Here is a 14,737-nt window from a genome sequence, read left to right as displayed (position 1 = left end):
GTGCCCCATAAAGCCCCACGGTGCTATACACGTCCTTGCAGACCATCATATCAGCCCACCCCAATAAACCAAACAATGAGTGACAAACACTGATGTCTTCTCCCACCCCTGAACGAGGATGACACTTTATCCTTCAAGGTTATGGTGAGCCGAGCTCACCGCCGCAGCTGGCGGACGATGGAAGCACCCACAAAGCACAACCAGCCGATGTCGGTACAGCACGACCGTGTGTCTCTGTGCCGCGGAGGCCGCGCCGCCCCCTCCGAAAAGCGCCCGGTGAGGCCGCCCTGCGCGGCGGGGGGTCCCGGTGCCGCTCTCATCTGCATAGACCCGCCCCCTCCGACGCGCCATTGGCCAGCGGCCTCCCCAGCGGTGGTGCGGCCCGGGACTGTAAGGCTCGACCCCTGATTAGCATTCTCCCCGCCTCCGGGCGGGTGACGAGAAACCTGGTTCGTCACTTCGGCGACGGCGGGGCGAGGCCGCGCTTTACGATTGGTGGACCGGCGCGTCACTCCTCCGCTGCGAGGGCCGCACTTCCGCCTCGGTGTCAGCGGTGCCGGGCGGGGGGGCGTGTTGCGGCGGGGCCGTCGCGGGAGCGCGGTGCCAGGTAATGCCGCCGTGCCTGCCCCGGGGCGCGCCGCCCCGCTCTGCCCTCCCCGCCCAGCCGCTCCCCTCAGGGGGGCTCTGCTCCCCCCACCTGCCGCAGCGGCGTCCCCGCTGAGGGAAGGGCGGGAGCGCCTCCCCCAGCCCCGCCCGGGCCTGGCGCGGCCCAGCCGGGCGCGGGGGTCCCCTCCCCGGGGGGCCGCTAGCGGCTCCCCTCAGCGCTCCCCTGTCAGTCTGGCCGAGGGCGGGGCGCGGGCCGGGGGAGCGTGGCCACCCCAGCGCTGCGCTCCCTTCCCCGGCGGACGCGGCATCCCTGACCCGCTCGGGTGTTTTCTCGGGGCGCTGCGAGCCGTAGGCCCCGTGCAGCGGGTCAGTGGCGTGTGGGACCGGGGCGATGTTCCCCTGCACGGTCCAGCGGAGGCGGCAGACCCCGGGTGCCCCGAGCTGCCGGCTGGGTGACGGGAGCGTTTCTCAACCGCGGGGCTCTGCTGCGGGGACAGGGGAGGCAGCGGGGGCTGAAGGACGTGCTGTGCAGAGCGCGGGGTGCAGGTCAGTGCAGCTCTCTCAGGCCTAGTGTAGGGATTTTTTTTCTAATTTTATTTTTTTTCCTTATTGCTTTTGGAGCTGGGTGGTTTAGCAAAGGAGTCTGCGACACCCAGTTGCCAAGATGAATGCGTTGAGCTCAGCTTCACCACGATACAGGAGCCTCAAGGGGCCTTTCAGGCCACAGCTGAAGCACAGCGAGTAGTTAGGATTTATTTGAGTTTGGTTTTTTTTTTTTTTTTTGTTCTTCAGTTACCTACTCCGTGTTTCTCTTACAGAGCTCCTGAAAGGGAGACAAGCAAGATGGGAAAAATAGCAGGAAAAAAGGCTTTTTTTTAAATAACATGCCACCAGAACTTCTGCATGGTAACAAAGGTATAAATTATGTTGCCATTTATTTAATTTGGATATTAATCATGTTTGTGCTATGTGTATGTTTGGATTCAGGACTCCTTTTGGAAGTGGTTTGTTACTCTGCAGCATTTGCAGGCCAGAATTTCAGATGTGGGTTCGAAATCGCTTTCTGTTTTTTATGTCTGCTGTAGCCTTGTGTTTCACCCTCAGAAGTATCTGCCAAAGCATGTTGAATGCAAGCAGATACTGCTTTCATTTACTGTGCATTTTCTCAATTAAAATGCATAGCCTTCATTTAAGCTTTCAAAAAGGGAAAGTAAAAAGGAGACTCTTTTGGATCTGCAGTGTAGATCAGCATTACCGTACACTTCTCACAGGGTTTCCTTTTTTAAAACTTCGGCAAGAAAAAATAAATTTGTTTCATTCCAACTTAACCTTCCAAAGTTCAGTAACTCTGTGTTCACATTGACATCTAGGGGCAACCGCATATGTGTCGTCTTAACCAACTTTAAACCAGTATGCTCTGGGACTTCTAAAACCTCAGGGTAATTTCTGGAAGCAGTGACTTGGGTAACTTCCAAATGGTGCCATGGGATGGAAGTAGGAGAACTGGCTAAACTAGCATGGAAGCAAGAAATTCCGAGCAGTGATTTTTTTCCCCTAAGTAACCCCCTGGGTTTTCAGTTACTGTAAACATAGCTTTTCTTAAAATAGTTGTCAAGTCATACAAATGTTTGACCACGTGACAGAAAGTTGAGGGCAGTCTAGGATAAGATCAGGAGTGATTCTTAATGTTGCTTTCCTAAACCAACAGCACCTCATAATGAACTTGTAACTTCAGGAAGTGCTTGAAAAGAAACACTGAGACATATGCTCTCTGGGAATAAATATGCATTTTTCTTCAAAAATAAAAACATATAACATTTTATAACGTTATAAACAGAAGACAAAAGTTCAAGATAGAAAATGATGATTAGACAACAAACTCTATGCCTGCAAGTAGTTGAAGACTAGAGAGATTAAAGCTTGCAGTTGATGCAATACTGAAAAACCCTGTGGTGCGCGTAGTTAATTGTTTGCTAACATCTATGTGATATACTTGATTTGGTAACTGATCACGGAGGGTAATTTTCACTGTTGGATGGTTTCTTTAAACCAATTTTAATACTGTTGCTGCTTTCTACGATATGTACTTGCTTAAGCTGACAGGTCTTATGATTGAAACTGGTATTTCTTTCAGTCTTTCTTGTTGTGAATTCTACTGTGTGAACTTCACACATGCTGACCTAGAACAAAGGTGGAAAGCTGAGCTTTCTGTTATTTTAGTGTTGGCTGGAAAACATACCAGTCAGGCTTTTTCCCTTTGATAAGGCTATATTTTTAAATCACTGTTTGTAGTGCCAGTCAGATGATTTTTTTTTTTTGCTGTTGTTTGAAAGCAAGAGTCACATGTAAGTACACTGAATTTTTAAGCATATAATTAATTAGCTTTGGTATTTGAAGTAACTTGTCCTTGAACAATGCAATGTTACATCATGCTACTTGGTAACTAGAACTTCCGTTTACAAGTTGGCATTTTTTCTAGTCCTTCACTCAGAATCAGTTTTGGCATCTGAGTCACGAAGATATCTAGGAGATGTCTGTCTTTGACGCTAATATAATGTTTTAAAATGCTTAATGTTTAGTCTGTTCTCTATGAAAGAAGTAAGATGTTTGGTTCTCGTACATTTTTGGGAAAAAATGTACAAAATCGGATGTGCAAAGAATAGGCATTAAATATGGAGTACTCGACATCTTGAATGTTCTTGCTGAGTTTGAATATGTAACTGATCACAGGGGCATCTTCACCTAGCTGAATAAATTGGAAAGTGAGAGCAATGAAAGAGTTGGTCACCTTGTATCTGCCACTGTGGAAGATATGGGACTTTGACATGTTTCGTGTTGCAAAAAAAATACAGGTTATGAGTTCTATCGATTCTTTTATGGTTTTTATTATTTTATGGTATAGAGCACTATAGAACTGGAATTAAAGAATACATGATCTCAGTCCTTGAATTCTTAATAATTACTATGCAGAAGAACGTATGATGATGTAATTATTTACTTTGTATTCTTAAAGGCTCGTAATAGCAAGTTGCATGAGAGCAGTAAGTAATTAGAATGTGTCAAATGTGGCTTAGCATTACTTTCAGTTACACTCTTCAAAAATTTGTTGTTGATTCAGTGCACAAAGATAATGTCTTAATTTTCAGGATCAATAAGTTACAAGAATAGACTGAGCTTACTTAAACTTTTTTTTTTTTGTTAATACAGTTACAATTGGAAATTCATTTTCTGGTCTAGACAGATCCTTTAGATTATTTCAGTATATTTTATTATGCACATAATTTAATGAGACAGATTTTTAGCAAATTACGGCAGCTCTCCATTCAGAAAATGCAGGAGGCTGGATAGCGTTGTCCTCCTGTGATTGTTTATAGAGTGTGCACAAAAGGTGAATTGTGCCTGCAGCTGCAGAAATACATCTGGACCTTTTAGTCTTGGCCCTCTTGGTTTTATGGTCCAAAACTTAAGCTGTATATTGCTGTGTTGGACACGTAAGGTCTGTGCCTGGCATTAGACTGAATGGAAACCTTGATCTGTGGCATGCTGGTTGAGTTCAGTTCCTCTGCGCTGCTTTGCAGAGTTCTAGATGCGATGAGGGTTGTGGCTGTTGGGATGCTGTGAACCTTTGGGGCAAATAACTTTATTTACACGGCCTTACTTTGTCTTAAACGTAGTCCTAAGTGCTGTGCAACCATTTTATTGTCCGAGTGGGTTAATGTTACCGAGCAGATAGCTAGGTGGGTTCTTTATTAAAACTGAACTCTAAATAGAGATATTTGTCCTGTCGTGGGAAGTCAAAGTTTATCCTTTTATTTTTAAAAATCTCTTGACAACAGCTGATAGAGTAACACCCTTATACTGGAATCCATTATCTACTATAAATGTAGCTTTAAAGGAAATTTAACCATAGTAGAAACTCTGACTTTCTAAAGCTTTTGCAAATTTGTGGTATCATCTTAAAACTCTTCAGCATATAGTCTGCTAGCTGTGAGTATGAGCTCGTGCTGCAGAATTTCAGTGCGTGAGGAGTTGTGGGTAGGCATAAAAATACAGGTTCTTGTGCTGTAAGTTTTGTACTAGGTTAGTCAGCTGTTGTCGTCCTGCTTTATTTGCAATATGATTGCTATCATAATTAAGAGTCTCCATGAAAATGATTTGTAAGATACATTGTAGAGAATAAATGTAAAACTACACCTACACAGAGAGAATGGGTCCACAGAGACAAAGCTTTAAAAGTGCCTTTTAGTAGGAAGACCTATAAACTAAACTTGTAACTATTTTTACTGTTCTAGGGGTTTTCTCCAGTGATGTTACATGCTGTAATTGTCTTCACATTCTTAAATTTCAGTGATCAGTTTGTAGGGGTGGTTACATTATGATGAGAAATACTCAAGCATATTTAATTTTACCTTCAAAATAAGTTTTGGTTCAAAGAGGAGTGTTCATAAATGATTAATTATACATCAATTAACACTTGTGACCAAAGCCAATGTGCTTGGAGTTATTGATTACTTTCCACCTTGTCTCTCTTACAAATAAGATGAACCAAATCTTTGAGAAAACTAGTGAGAAATAACTAGTTTTACAAGGCAGTGTTGAATTACTATTTTTTTTAACAGTGTGGCTAGAAATGAGCTAGTGTATCAGTCATGATCAACCCTGGCATTATGCATCATGGGTAGGGAAGGCTGTAAACCAGAATTTTGTGATCTTTTATAATTGTGGACAATGAAATAGTTTCCGAGGGAAGGCTACAAAATCCAAGGAATGCTGTACCAGATGCTTTCAGGTAGAAAAGTGTCTCAAATACTGATGTAGTGTTAAAAAAAGGAGAACGTTTATAGAATGCTGTGGGAATTCCAGTGAAGCGTTTTACATCAGAAGACATTAATCTGCTGGAATCAAGTTTCCTTGGGCTTTTTTTGTTTGTTAGGTTTGGTAGAAGCTCTGTGAGCTGGTGTCCTCAGCCAGAGAACAGAATTTTTGGCTGAAGTGAAACTGGGGATAGCTGTCAGTTCGGTAGGGGATTGAGCACTATACTGCTGGGGTATTTTCTGTCCAGTTTCCTCTGTACAATTTTTATGTTCAATAAATAATGCTTCAGATAGTGCTGTAGCTTTGTGCTGGGGGCAGTACTCAGTGTGTGGGACAATTATTGTGGTTTGTTCTGATGCAGAAACAAATTTTGTAGCCTGAACTCAGTTGCAAACCAGACTTCTAGCGTTTCAGTTGGCTCTCATTCTTGTGAAATATCACCAAAAAATCTGTATTCCTGAGAGAACAGAACCTGATTCTCTCTGCCATAAATCTGCTTGGCTCATATGTTCAAAGCTAAATTTTCAGATGTTCAGTTTGCTGCCACCATTGTTTCAAGTGCTTTAAAAATAAGTTCAGCTAAACTATCGGCTTAGGATGCTTCGCTGCTTTGGTTCTGTTGTGGGTTGACCCCACAGGCAGCTGAGCCCTGCACAGCTCCCCTCCCTGTGGGATGTCGGGGGGGATCGGAAGGGCAAAACTGAGAAAACTTGGGGTACAGACAAAGACACTTTAATAAAGGCTGAGGGAAGAGCCAAATAGAAATAAAGAAAAACAAGAGATGCAAAAGCAATCGCTCGCTATCGGCTGACACACGTCCAGTCAGTCCCTGAGCTACAACAACCCCTGCAAAACTCCCCTCCAGTTTTATTGCTGAGCGTGGCAGTATGTGGGAGGGAACATCCCTGTCGTCAGTTCGGGTCAGCTCTCCCAGCCTCTTGTCCACCCCCAGCCCAGACGCCGTGGAGGCAGAGCGAGAAAGGGAGAACGCCGTGGTGCTGTGTAAGTACTCTTTGGTAATAAAACATGGGTGTGTTATCACCACTGCTTGGGTCACACAGCCAAAGCACAGCACCATACTGGCTGCTAGGGAGGAAGTTAACTCCATCCCAGCAGGACCCAGTACAGGTCCTCAACTGTCCCCAGGGCATTTGATAACTCCCAGCTACATTAAGGCCTATAATAGGGATAGCTGCAACCTTCAAAGAAATGGAAGAGTGAGTGTGGGCCAGGTCTTCAGCTGATCCTCTTCACTCAACCTCTCTGCACTTTAACAGACTGCAGAAGGAGGTTGCCCTTCTCTTCCTGTGGATGTGGAGTGCATTTCATCTTGCCAAGACATCTTGATGGAAGATGCTATTACATTCAGACTTTGGAGTAAGAAACAGATTTAACTTGGTAAATAAAATCCTCTTCTGGATTCTGCCATCTGTGTAGCTGTTCTCTGGTTGAAGAGATTTTAAGTGCATAACAATTATGGCAGGTATCTAAATTGCCAATTAAATTGACTTCTTGGCTAATTTTTATAGATGCTTTAAATCCAGTGTTGTTGGTAACCTAATTTCATGAGTCAATTAAGATTCATCCTTACTGCAGCTTTCATTCAGAGATGAAACACTGCAGTTTGATGCTTTCAGGAGATGTGTATGAAGCAAAAACACATGAATATTTATCTTCTAGTTCAAGCTATTTATTTCTGTCCCTTGAAAACAGCTATGTTTTATTTCATCTGGCAACTCAAGAGAAGGTAGGGTTGGGTCTTATTGCACCAGACGTGTTGTACGACTGTTGGGTTTTTTGTTCTCCTTTTATTTATTATTTTTCAATGTCAGCATGAAGGATGTGTATATTTGATCTTCTGCTGGCTCTTCTGCATCTCTTTCTGGACAGAAGGTGCATCCTGAACCCAGGGTATCAAACTAATGAAAATGCTGCTCTTTAATCTACTTAACAGCATATCTTAATAAACAGGGCATGGAATGAGTGTTCCTTTGTATGAAGCTAATTTTAAAATCTGTCTATGTTATTTCTGTTAAATTGAGCTTGTGCCCTTTTGACCCATTAAAGCAAAGCAAAAACCTGAAAACTGAGTCTGTTTTCAGAGTTCATGGGATTTACCTCTTCTCTTCCTCCCCGCCCCGTGGCAATACTTGTGCAATATTTTTATCACATGAGATTTGACAGAAAGTTTCCCTTTTTTTTTGTTGTGAGGAAAGCCTGACTTTCTTTTTTCTCTTTTTTTTTTTTTTTTTTTTTTTTTTTTTTGTTCCCCTTTACTTGCAAGTATTCTATTTTCAAGTTAATAAACTTAATTTGTTTTAAAATTTGCTGTGGAAGCGCACATGCAGCAAAACCTTGCTAGGCATGTGAAAAAGCTGATGAATGTGCTAGTTCATTAGTTCTTTGGTGGCACTCTAATTCCAGTATACTGAACTTCTGACACCCTACCTGCTCATGCTGGTGAATGTGTTTATTTTCATGACTGCTTACTGTTTCCATACTTGGTTTTACTTAAATGCTCCTTGATCTCACAAGTAGATTCAGTGTCTGTATGACGAACATGACCTAGTGTTTTGTGTGTGTTTCATAGAGCTACAACATGTGCTTCAAGAGTGAAAAAACCAGGATTTGTAAAGGTAGTAGATGGTGTCAACGAAGCAGTGGCTTTCCAGAATTGCTGCATGATGTGAAATTTCAACTTCAGGTCTGGAGGAATAAGACACTGCAGCTCTAGTCAGCCAGCCAGACTTCAAAACTGACCTTGCTGAACTGCATTCCAGTCAAATTAGCTACTCCAGCTGTACATGCTTACCTTTCTATAGAAATGTAAATGTTTCTTTAAGGAGGAGTAGCTTTTGGTTAACCAGCTGGGTCTTTGGTGAGGATTAACATAGAAGAACAAGTTAGTATAGAGTAGCTAGTTTTGTTGAATTAACTAAGTCATAGTAATTGCATGTTTAAACTCTTACTGGTTGTTTTGAACAGGTACTAATGTCTGTTTTTTTTGGATTGATCTTAGCGACACAGGCACAAGGTGTTTTTTTTTCTGTTGAGAAATGGAATTTGAGAAGGAGCAAGCATAGTCAATGACACATTTGTGGCATCACTAACCTATCCAGATAAATGGCATAGGAGATTTCAACTTTTAGTACTTGATAGAGCTGTGAGCAAATGAAATGATGTTATGGACAACCATTACAGGTCATCTCCACAGCCTCACCTGGCATATAGGTGTGGAGAGTACAGGTGCCAGAGAGCAGCCTTTGGTGGCTCAGCAGGCAGTGGATCTCCACATCTTTGGTTTCAGAGAGAAGCTATGAAGGTAGAACCTCTCTTTCCAAGGAGAGCCTGCACCTCTCCTCATATAGACACTCACACGCATGTCACAGAATGCGTTGAGCAAATCAGATCCTTTATAAAGTGACTGCAAAGTCTTGCGCTTTTGTTGTCCTGGTTTAAAAAATAAATTCATGTGGGAGGAAACGGTTTAAAATAGGTGGGAACTGTGCAAAGTCTGGGGCTGATCTTATTGAGGCTGTACCTCTGGAAAAGAGTTCCCTGTGCCTTCTGCTGGGGACTGTGAGCTTGTAGAGGACCCTACGATCTGCGCAGAGTTAAGCTTTTGAAAGCAAAGCGTGTCACCTGAAGCCAGATCACCTGCTACAAGTTCCTGTGGAGTTACACCTTCAGCGCAGTGCTTGACAGAGCACCCTGACATTGTTCATAACCAGCTGATTGACAGGTACGGTCCGACTTTGTTCCTTCCTTCGTCGTGGGACATTAGCTGTCACCGTAGCGTGGGTGGTATGAACAGCTACATTCTCTGCATCAAGGCTGTAAAGATCACTGAGAGAAGCAGATTTTCTCCTGAGAGTGAGCCTCTCAGGATCCGTCTTAGTACGTGTTGTGACCATTGGTGTGCCATGCATGTTTAGGGACAGCCCTTTCTGTCTGTGACAGACGTACTTCTGGAAAGCAGTATGTCAATCTTGGTAATTCCCTCCTCTGTAGAACCTATCCCAAGGTGTGCTATGGACATGGTGCAGGTATTTCCTTGTGTTTCTGCAGTATTTATTGCAGCTGCATGCTTTGTTTCATCCTTTGCCTTTGCAAAACATCCTCATGTCCTTTAAGAAAAGGACTGTCAGTCATACAGGAACGCGTGAACCTTTTCTGATTAAATTGTGAGAATTTAAAGGAGTTTTAATGAGTAGCTTGCTTTTGACTAGTTGTGCAGCCCTAATGAGACCTTTTAATCACGAAAATACAAACCAGACTTTGTGTCCACGGGACTAATAGTTGTATTTCCATCCCTTACCTGTTCAGGTTTTGGGGTTACTTGTTTGGGACCAACATGGCATTCTTATTTCAGCATTGATGTCTGCATTTCTAAATTGCGTTACTGGACAGCACAATATCTTGTTTAACCTGTTTGCAGATGGCTTTACATCACCAAGGTGCAAAGCCTATTTCAGAGGAACCAAAATGTTAGTCCTTTGATTAGAAGTTACCAGAAGCTCTTACAGGTTGTTGACTTTGCATACTATGCTTAGCTTAACTCTTGCTAAGTCTGGTTTTGTATATTGTAGGCATTGGCATGCAAATAAGCAAAATGACTAGAAAAACTAGGTTCTCCCCAAATAACTTGTTCAACACTTGCTTCAGTAAATTATGTTAAACTTTGTTGTTTTCTGTTAATTGCTTTGGCACTCACTTTAGATGTCACCTCAAAGAGTAAAATTCTGTTGTGAATATTCCGGACAACCTAGTATGGAGAATTTCTCAGAGCAAAGTACAAGATAATACAGCCTGCAGAACAGATTTACCAACCAATTATGAAGTTGTGCTGTTGTGATGGGTATTATACTTTTTTTGGATATTTTTATCTGTTGTCCTTCACTTCATGCTTCAAAAATAGCATCTCTCCTGGAGGGAAATCAATCTTTTACAAAAATAAAAATAAATGTGGCAGTTTTTATTTTTGCACACAAATCTCATAGTAAAGCCAATTAGTATATACAAATCCATAGCCTTAAATATGAGGAAATAGATAAGCTTTGTCACTTATCTTGTAAACCACAAAATCTGGGCTGCTTGTGGTCAGGGTGTGTTGTCATCATTAAGCTAACGAATTTCCAGTTTGCTTAAGATGCCTCTACTTGCAGCTTTTTACTGTGGCAACGCAGCTGGGCTGCAGTCCTCAGGCCAAAGCACCTTTCTGGGTGTCCACACCTTGAGTACCCAGGCCCAGCCTGTTAGTGCTGGCTGTTAAAGTGAAGTCCACAAAGATCATTTTAACCTGTAAACCAGCAAACCCTGATTGCTGCAATAGTGCTCTCTACAACCAAGAGCGAGTGAAGTCCTGTATGGGAAACTGTTACATTCCTGATGATCACTATGTATATAAGAAAATATATAAATGTACTTTGTATTTCTTCTGTGCTGTAGGACTAAAAGATGTGAACATGATACGATGTTTATGCTTTATGAAGGATTTTCCAGGGTGGCAGTTAGTCCTAAGCTCCTGAAGGTCTGTCTGACGCGGGAGTGTTGCACCCTTCCTTGAACGGCAATTTTGATAAAAGCTGGTAACTACAGTTGCTAGTGTGTAAGTGGATTCTTTTGGGCACATGGTGGGCATGGAGGAGGAAATACAGATTACAAATGCTGAATATGAAGCAAACAGGATGTTTTTGTCTTCTGCCATTTCAACCTATTTGAAAGTAACTTTTTGCTGTTGCTTTTAGTAAGAGAAAAGGACTTAATCTTAGCTTTTTGGCTCATGAAAGCTAAATGCTGTTAACATTTTGTGGTCAGCTACATGGAAATTCACATTAATCTCTGCTAGGTAAAAGAACTGAATGTAAAAGAAGTGATATGAGCGTTAAGTTATTCCTAGTGTAACTGATGCAAAATACATTACTTTATCCTTTTAAAAATGCTCCTAGCACCTTAGGGGAATTTGCAACTATTATTTAAAGTGACTTCCATGAATATTTTGTTCTTTAGGTGATAGTTACAAAGCTTGTATATAACTCACAGGGATACGACTGACCTTTCATTTTCAAATAACAGTGAGCTTAAGGTGTGGCGTGAGGTGCATATCAGGAGAACACAGCATCGCTCTTGCTTTCGGTTAACTCAGGTCTTTGATTCCAGTTACTTCGTTTGTACTTGGTGAGTGTTTTTATAGGAAAGCTTCGTTGTCTTTGTAGTGAAACTGCATGTTGTGTGATGTAGTTCCACTTCACAAGTCCTTTTGTAATGTAATTATTATTGTGCAGGAGAGGGGAGATGAGAAACTGGCATTCATCTGTATGACCTTGTTTACTCTAAGGCTCTTAATGATAAGGTAACTGGCAATTTTTTAAGTCATAATTTTTATTTCTTAGTGCCTTCTATACAAGACTGTAGCATACTGGAGCTGCCGTTATGAAGCATCTCTGGAGCTTGCAAGCTGATATGTAATGTGGCTGTGTTTGGACAGGGACCCTGAGGCAGTGTGCTCTTTGCATTTGAACTGAACCGGGATGGGTTTTGAACTAGCTCTTTTTTTTTTTTTCCTTTTTATGTGTTGCAGATAGATAGAAGGCTGTTTCAGAACAGAATCCCATCACGTGAGCTGTAAGCAACAACAGGATAGTCCTGCTGCAAGAGCTGAAATAAAACAATAGAGACTAAACATAAAAAGGGAAGATGTAAGAAAACATGGAGAAAATGAGGGAATTGTAGTGCTGATCATGAGAGGGCTGTATCTTGTGCGTATACAAGTTTCCTTCTGGAAATATTGGCTGCTGTTTTGCTAGAAGGATGCAATACCTGCGGACAATTGAAACCATAAATGTCTTGCATGTTCATGGATGCAGTAGCTTGGAGGGTTAAAGAAGCCCTCTAATGTAGCTTCTTTTTTGGCAAACTAGTGGAGTCATTCCAGCGTGGTGATAATGGCATCTGGGTTGAAGAGTTGTCCCGAGATGTCGAGTTCCTGTTTTCTGTAGCAATAGTTTTCTTTGGATTCCTTCTTTCCACCCCCATTGAAAGGTTTACATAGTTGCATCCTCAAGGACAGATTTTCCACAAAGATACGACATATTTGGAGGCCTTGGAAGAGATACTTCCAGATATATTGCTGATGGGGCTGGAAAGTTTGGAGAAACTGTAAGACTGACAGCAGCTTTGGTATAAACAATAATTTTTTTTTTTTCAGAGTCAAGGACTGCCTCCTGCTAGGGGAGATAACGCAGGGACAGGTACACTGACTTGTACTTACAGTACAGATTTAGAACAATGTAATCAATCCTGCTGTTTAGTTCACCCAGAAATCTGAGCTAGCTGCTAATCCTGAACCAATTGTTAGTTAAGCAGGTTTCTCCCTTTCTTTGCTTCTGTGGCAGCATGGCTGCTGCTGGCCTGAACTGCCTGTTATCTTTTTGAAGTGAAGCTGCTGCTCCTTTGCCTTATGCAAGCAGAGTGCTTACTGACAGCCTTGCATTGGAAGGCTTCAGACATACATATCTGACTTAATGTTTTGACCTGTTGCATCCTTCCCTAGGAGAATGCAGCACTTTGACAGAAGTAAGTCAGAAACTCACTGGTGAGCAAGAAAGTTGAAGAAGGTTTAAAGGTCTGTGGCTGGAGAACAGCACAGGAAAAAGGGAAGGAAACTATCATCCAGCTGAGAGCAATTGCAACAGCACTGTAGCAACAGCCAAGCAGCTGCATAAAGTTTTGTCCTTGTGGAGGTGAGGACTTGTAAATAAGAAATTGCTGAAGATTATGTGGAAGCTCAGATACTCGCCATGATGCAGAGGTTGATATAAAATCCTATAGTGGCAAGCAAAAGAGGGAGTTCCGAAGGGAAAAGTGACAAACTGAGATATGTGGCCTTGACAGATGTGACACTTCAAGGCGAATGCTACTTTCATTAACTTAGATGAGTTCCAACATAGGCTATTTTAGCTCCTCCTTATGAATGGAGAATTGGAAGTACTGTATGTGTGTGAGACATTCAAATATCTTTTGTTCTGGGCAGTGAGGTAAAAAGACTTGAAATACAGGAGGAATAATGCAGTTTGATTTCTTGGAGAAAGGAAGAGAGAAGGAATTGGCTTCAAACATGGCAAGCTTCTACTAGGAATAGAGTGCGCTTCTGGCTTTGTTTCTCTTAATTGGAATGGAATTGTGCAAATTATAATTACTCTGGAAAAACTACTGTCACAAAAGCAGTGGGATCTTCGAGGATCATAAAAAAATTGAGACTGACAGATTGAGGTTATTTTGGAGGAGATATCGATAGCATTGCCATGCTGTCGTTTAGCATTGTGTACTTGGCTCGTCATTGGTACCTGATGAATATTTGTAAGAGTGCAAACTAAATTTTCTCATTATTCTCCTTTGACTAAAATTGGGTGAAGTAAAAATGTTTACGTTACACCATTGCCAACCATCTGGAAAAAATCTTATTTAGTCTATCCATAAAGTAGAGCTGGAATGCTTCATAAATCTGTAAGTTATTTGCAGTGTGCCTGGCTTTACTGAGAAAAATTTTGCTGTTTCTTTACACTCTCCCTCTAGAGGGAAAAGTCCCCAGTTGTCTCTTCAAGAGTTCATAGCAGTAGCCTGATAAAACTTCTCTAATGCTCACTAGATGCTGATTGCATGATGTACAATAAGGCCCCAACATTTTTATGCAACAGTGAGATTTTGAGGTATGAGGTTCTCTTTCTTATTCCCAACTTTGTGGGTTAAGGATGTGGTAAGGCGTATCCTCTTGCTGAAGAGGAGAAATTTTGTTTTGCCAGCTGTCTTCCTTCAGTTCTCTGCTCCTTATAGCTGTACGTGCCTGAAATTTAACTTGCAGTAAATAAGGTATATTTTACAGTAATGTATATGATGTATTTGCATATAGAGAAGTGTGGCATAGTACATCAGCTATTCTTATGGTAGGTAGTATTCATCTTCACAATGACTTTGGTATCAATGAAGGCTGTTTACTTACGAATGCAAGAATCCATCTTTTGCCATGGGAAGAAATAGGAAAATTAGTATTTGTCAGGTGTGGATGTTTGTGCCCATAAATGTGGAAGTTGCTAATTCTGTTTCCCTGTCTTGTCAAATAGATCATCTAAAGCAGCTGGGTATTTGCAGCAGAAGACTTCAACAGCACACAGATACTTGATCTCTAAATCAAGTTCAATGATGCGTTAGAGGAAGCTGGATTGGCTGTACAGAGATTTCATACTGAAGGATGAATAGTGAAGAAGAGTTTTATGATGCCGTTACGGGTGAGTGGTGGGCACAGTGCCAAAAAAAAAAG

The 14,737-nt window shown here is 41.9% G+C and overlaps 1 protein-coding gene across 2 annotated transcripts in view; it reads left to right on the top strand.

The window, feature by feature from the left end:
* Positions 1 to 526: 526 nt before the first annotated feature.
* OSBPL2 (oxysterol binding protein like 2) overlaps positions 527 to 14,737 on the top strand; it is a 35,158-nt gene continuing 20,947 nt past the window's right edge. Inside the window, exons 1-3 of one of the 2 annotated variants that reach the window (XM_068416310.1) lie at positions 527 to 607; positions 1,425 to 1,521; positions 14,541 to 14,705. In XM_068416310.1, the coding sequence (XP_068272411.1) occupies positions 14,669 to 14,705 (37 nt within the window). In that variant the 5' untranslated portion in view covers positions 527 to 607; positions 1,425 to 1,521; positions 14,541 to 14,668. The remainder of the gene's footprint in view (positions 608 to 1,424; positions 1,522 to 14,540; positions 14,706 to 14,737) is intronic. The other variant, XM_068416311.1, reaches the window with a different exon arrangement.

The sequence above is a fragment of the Nyctibius grandis genome, chromosome 19, assembly GCF_013368605.1.
Source record: "Nyctibius grandis isolate bNycGra1 chromosome 19, bNycGra1.pri, whole genome shotgun sequence".
Lineage (NCBI taxonomy): Eukaryota > Metazoa > Chordata > Aves > Nyctibiiformes > Nyctibiidae > Nyctibius > Nyctibius grandis.
Note: the sequence above shows the minus strand (reverse complement) of the source record. Positions and strands in the feature narration are given on the sequence as shown.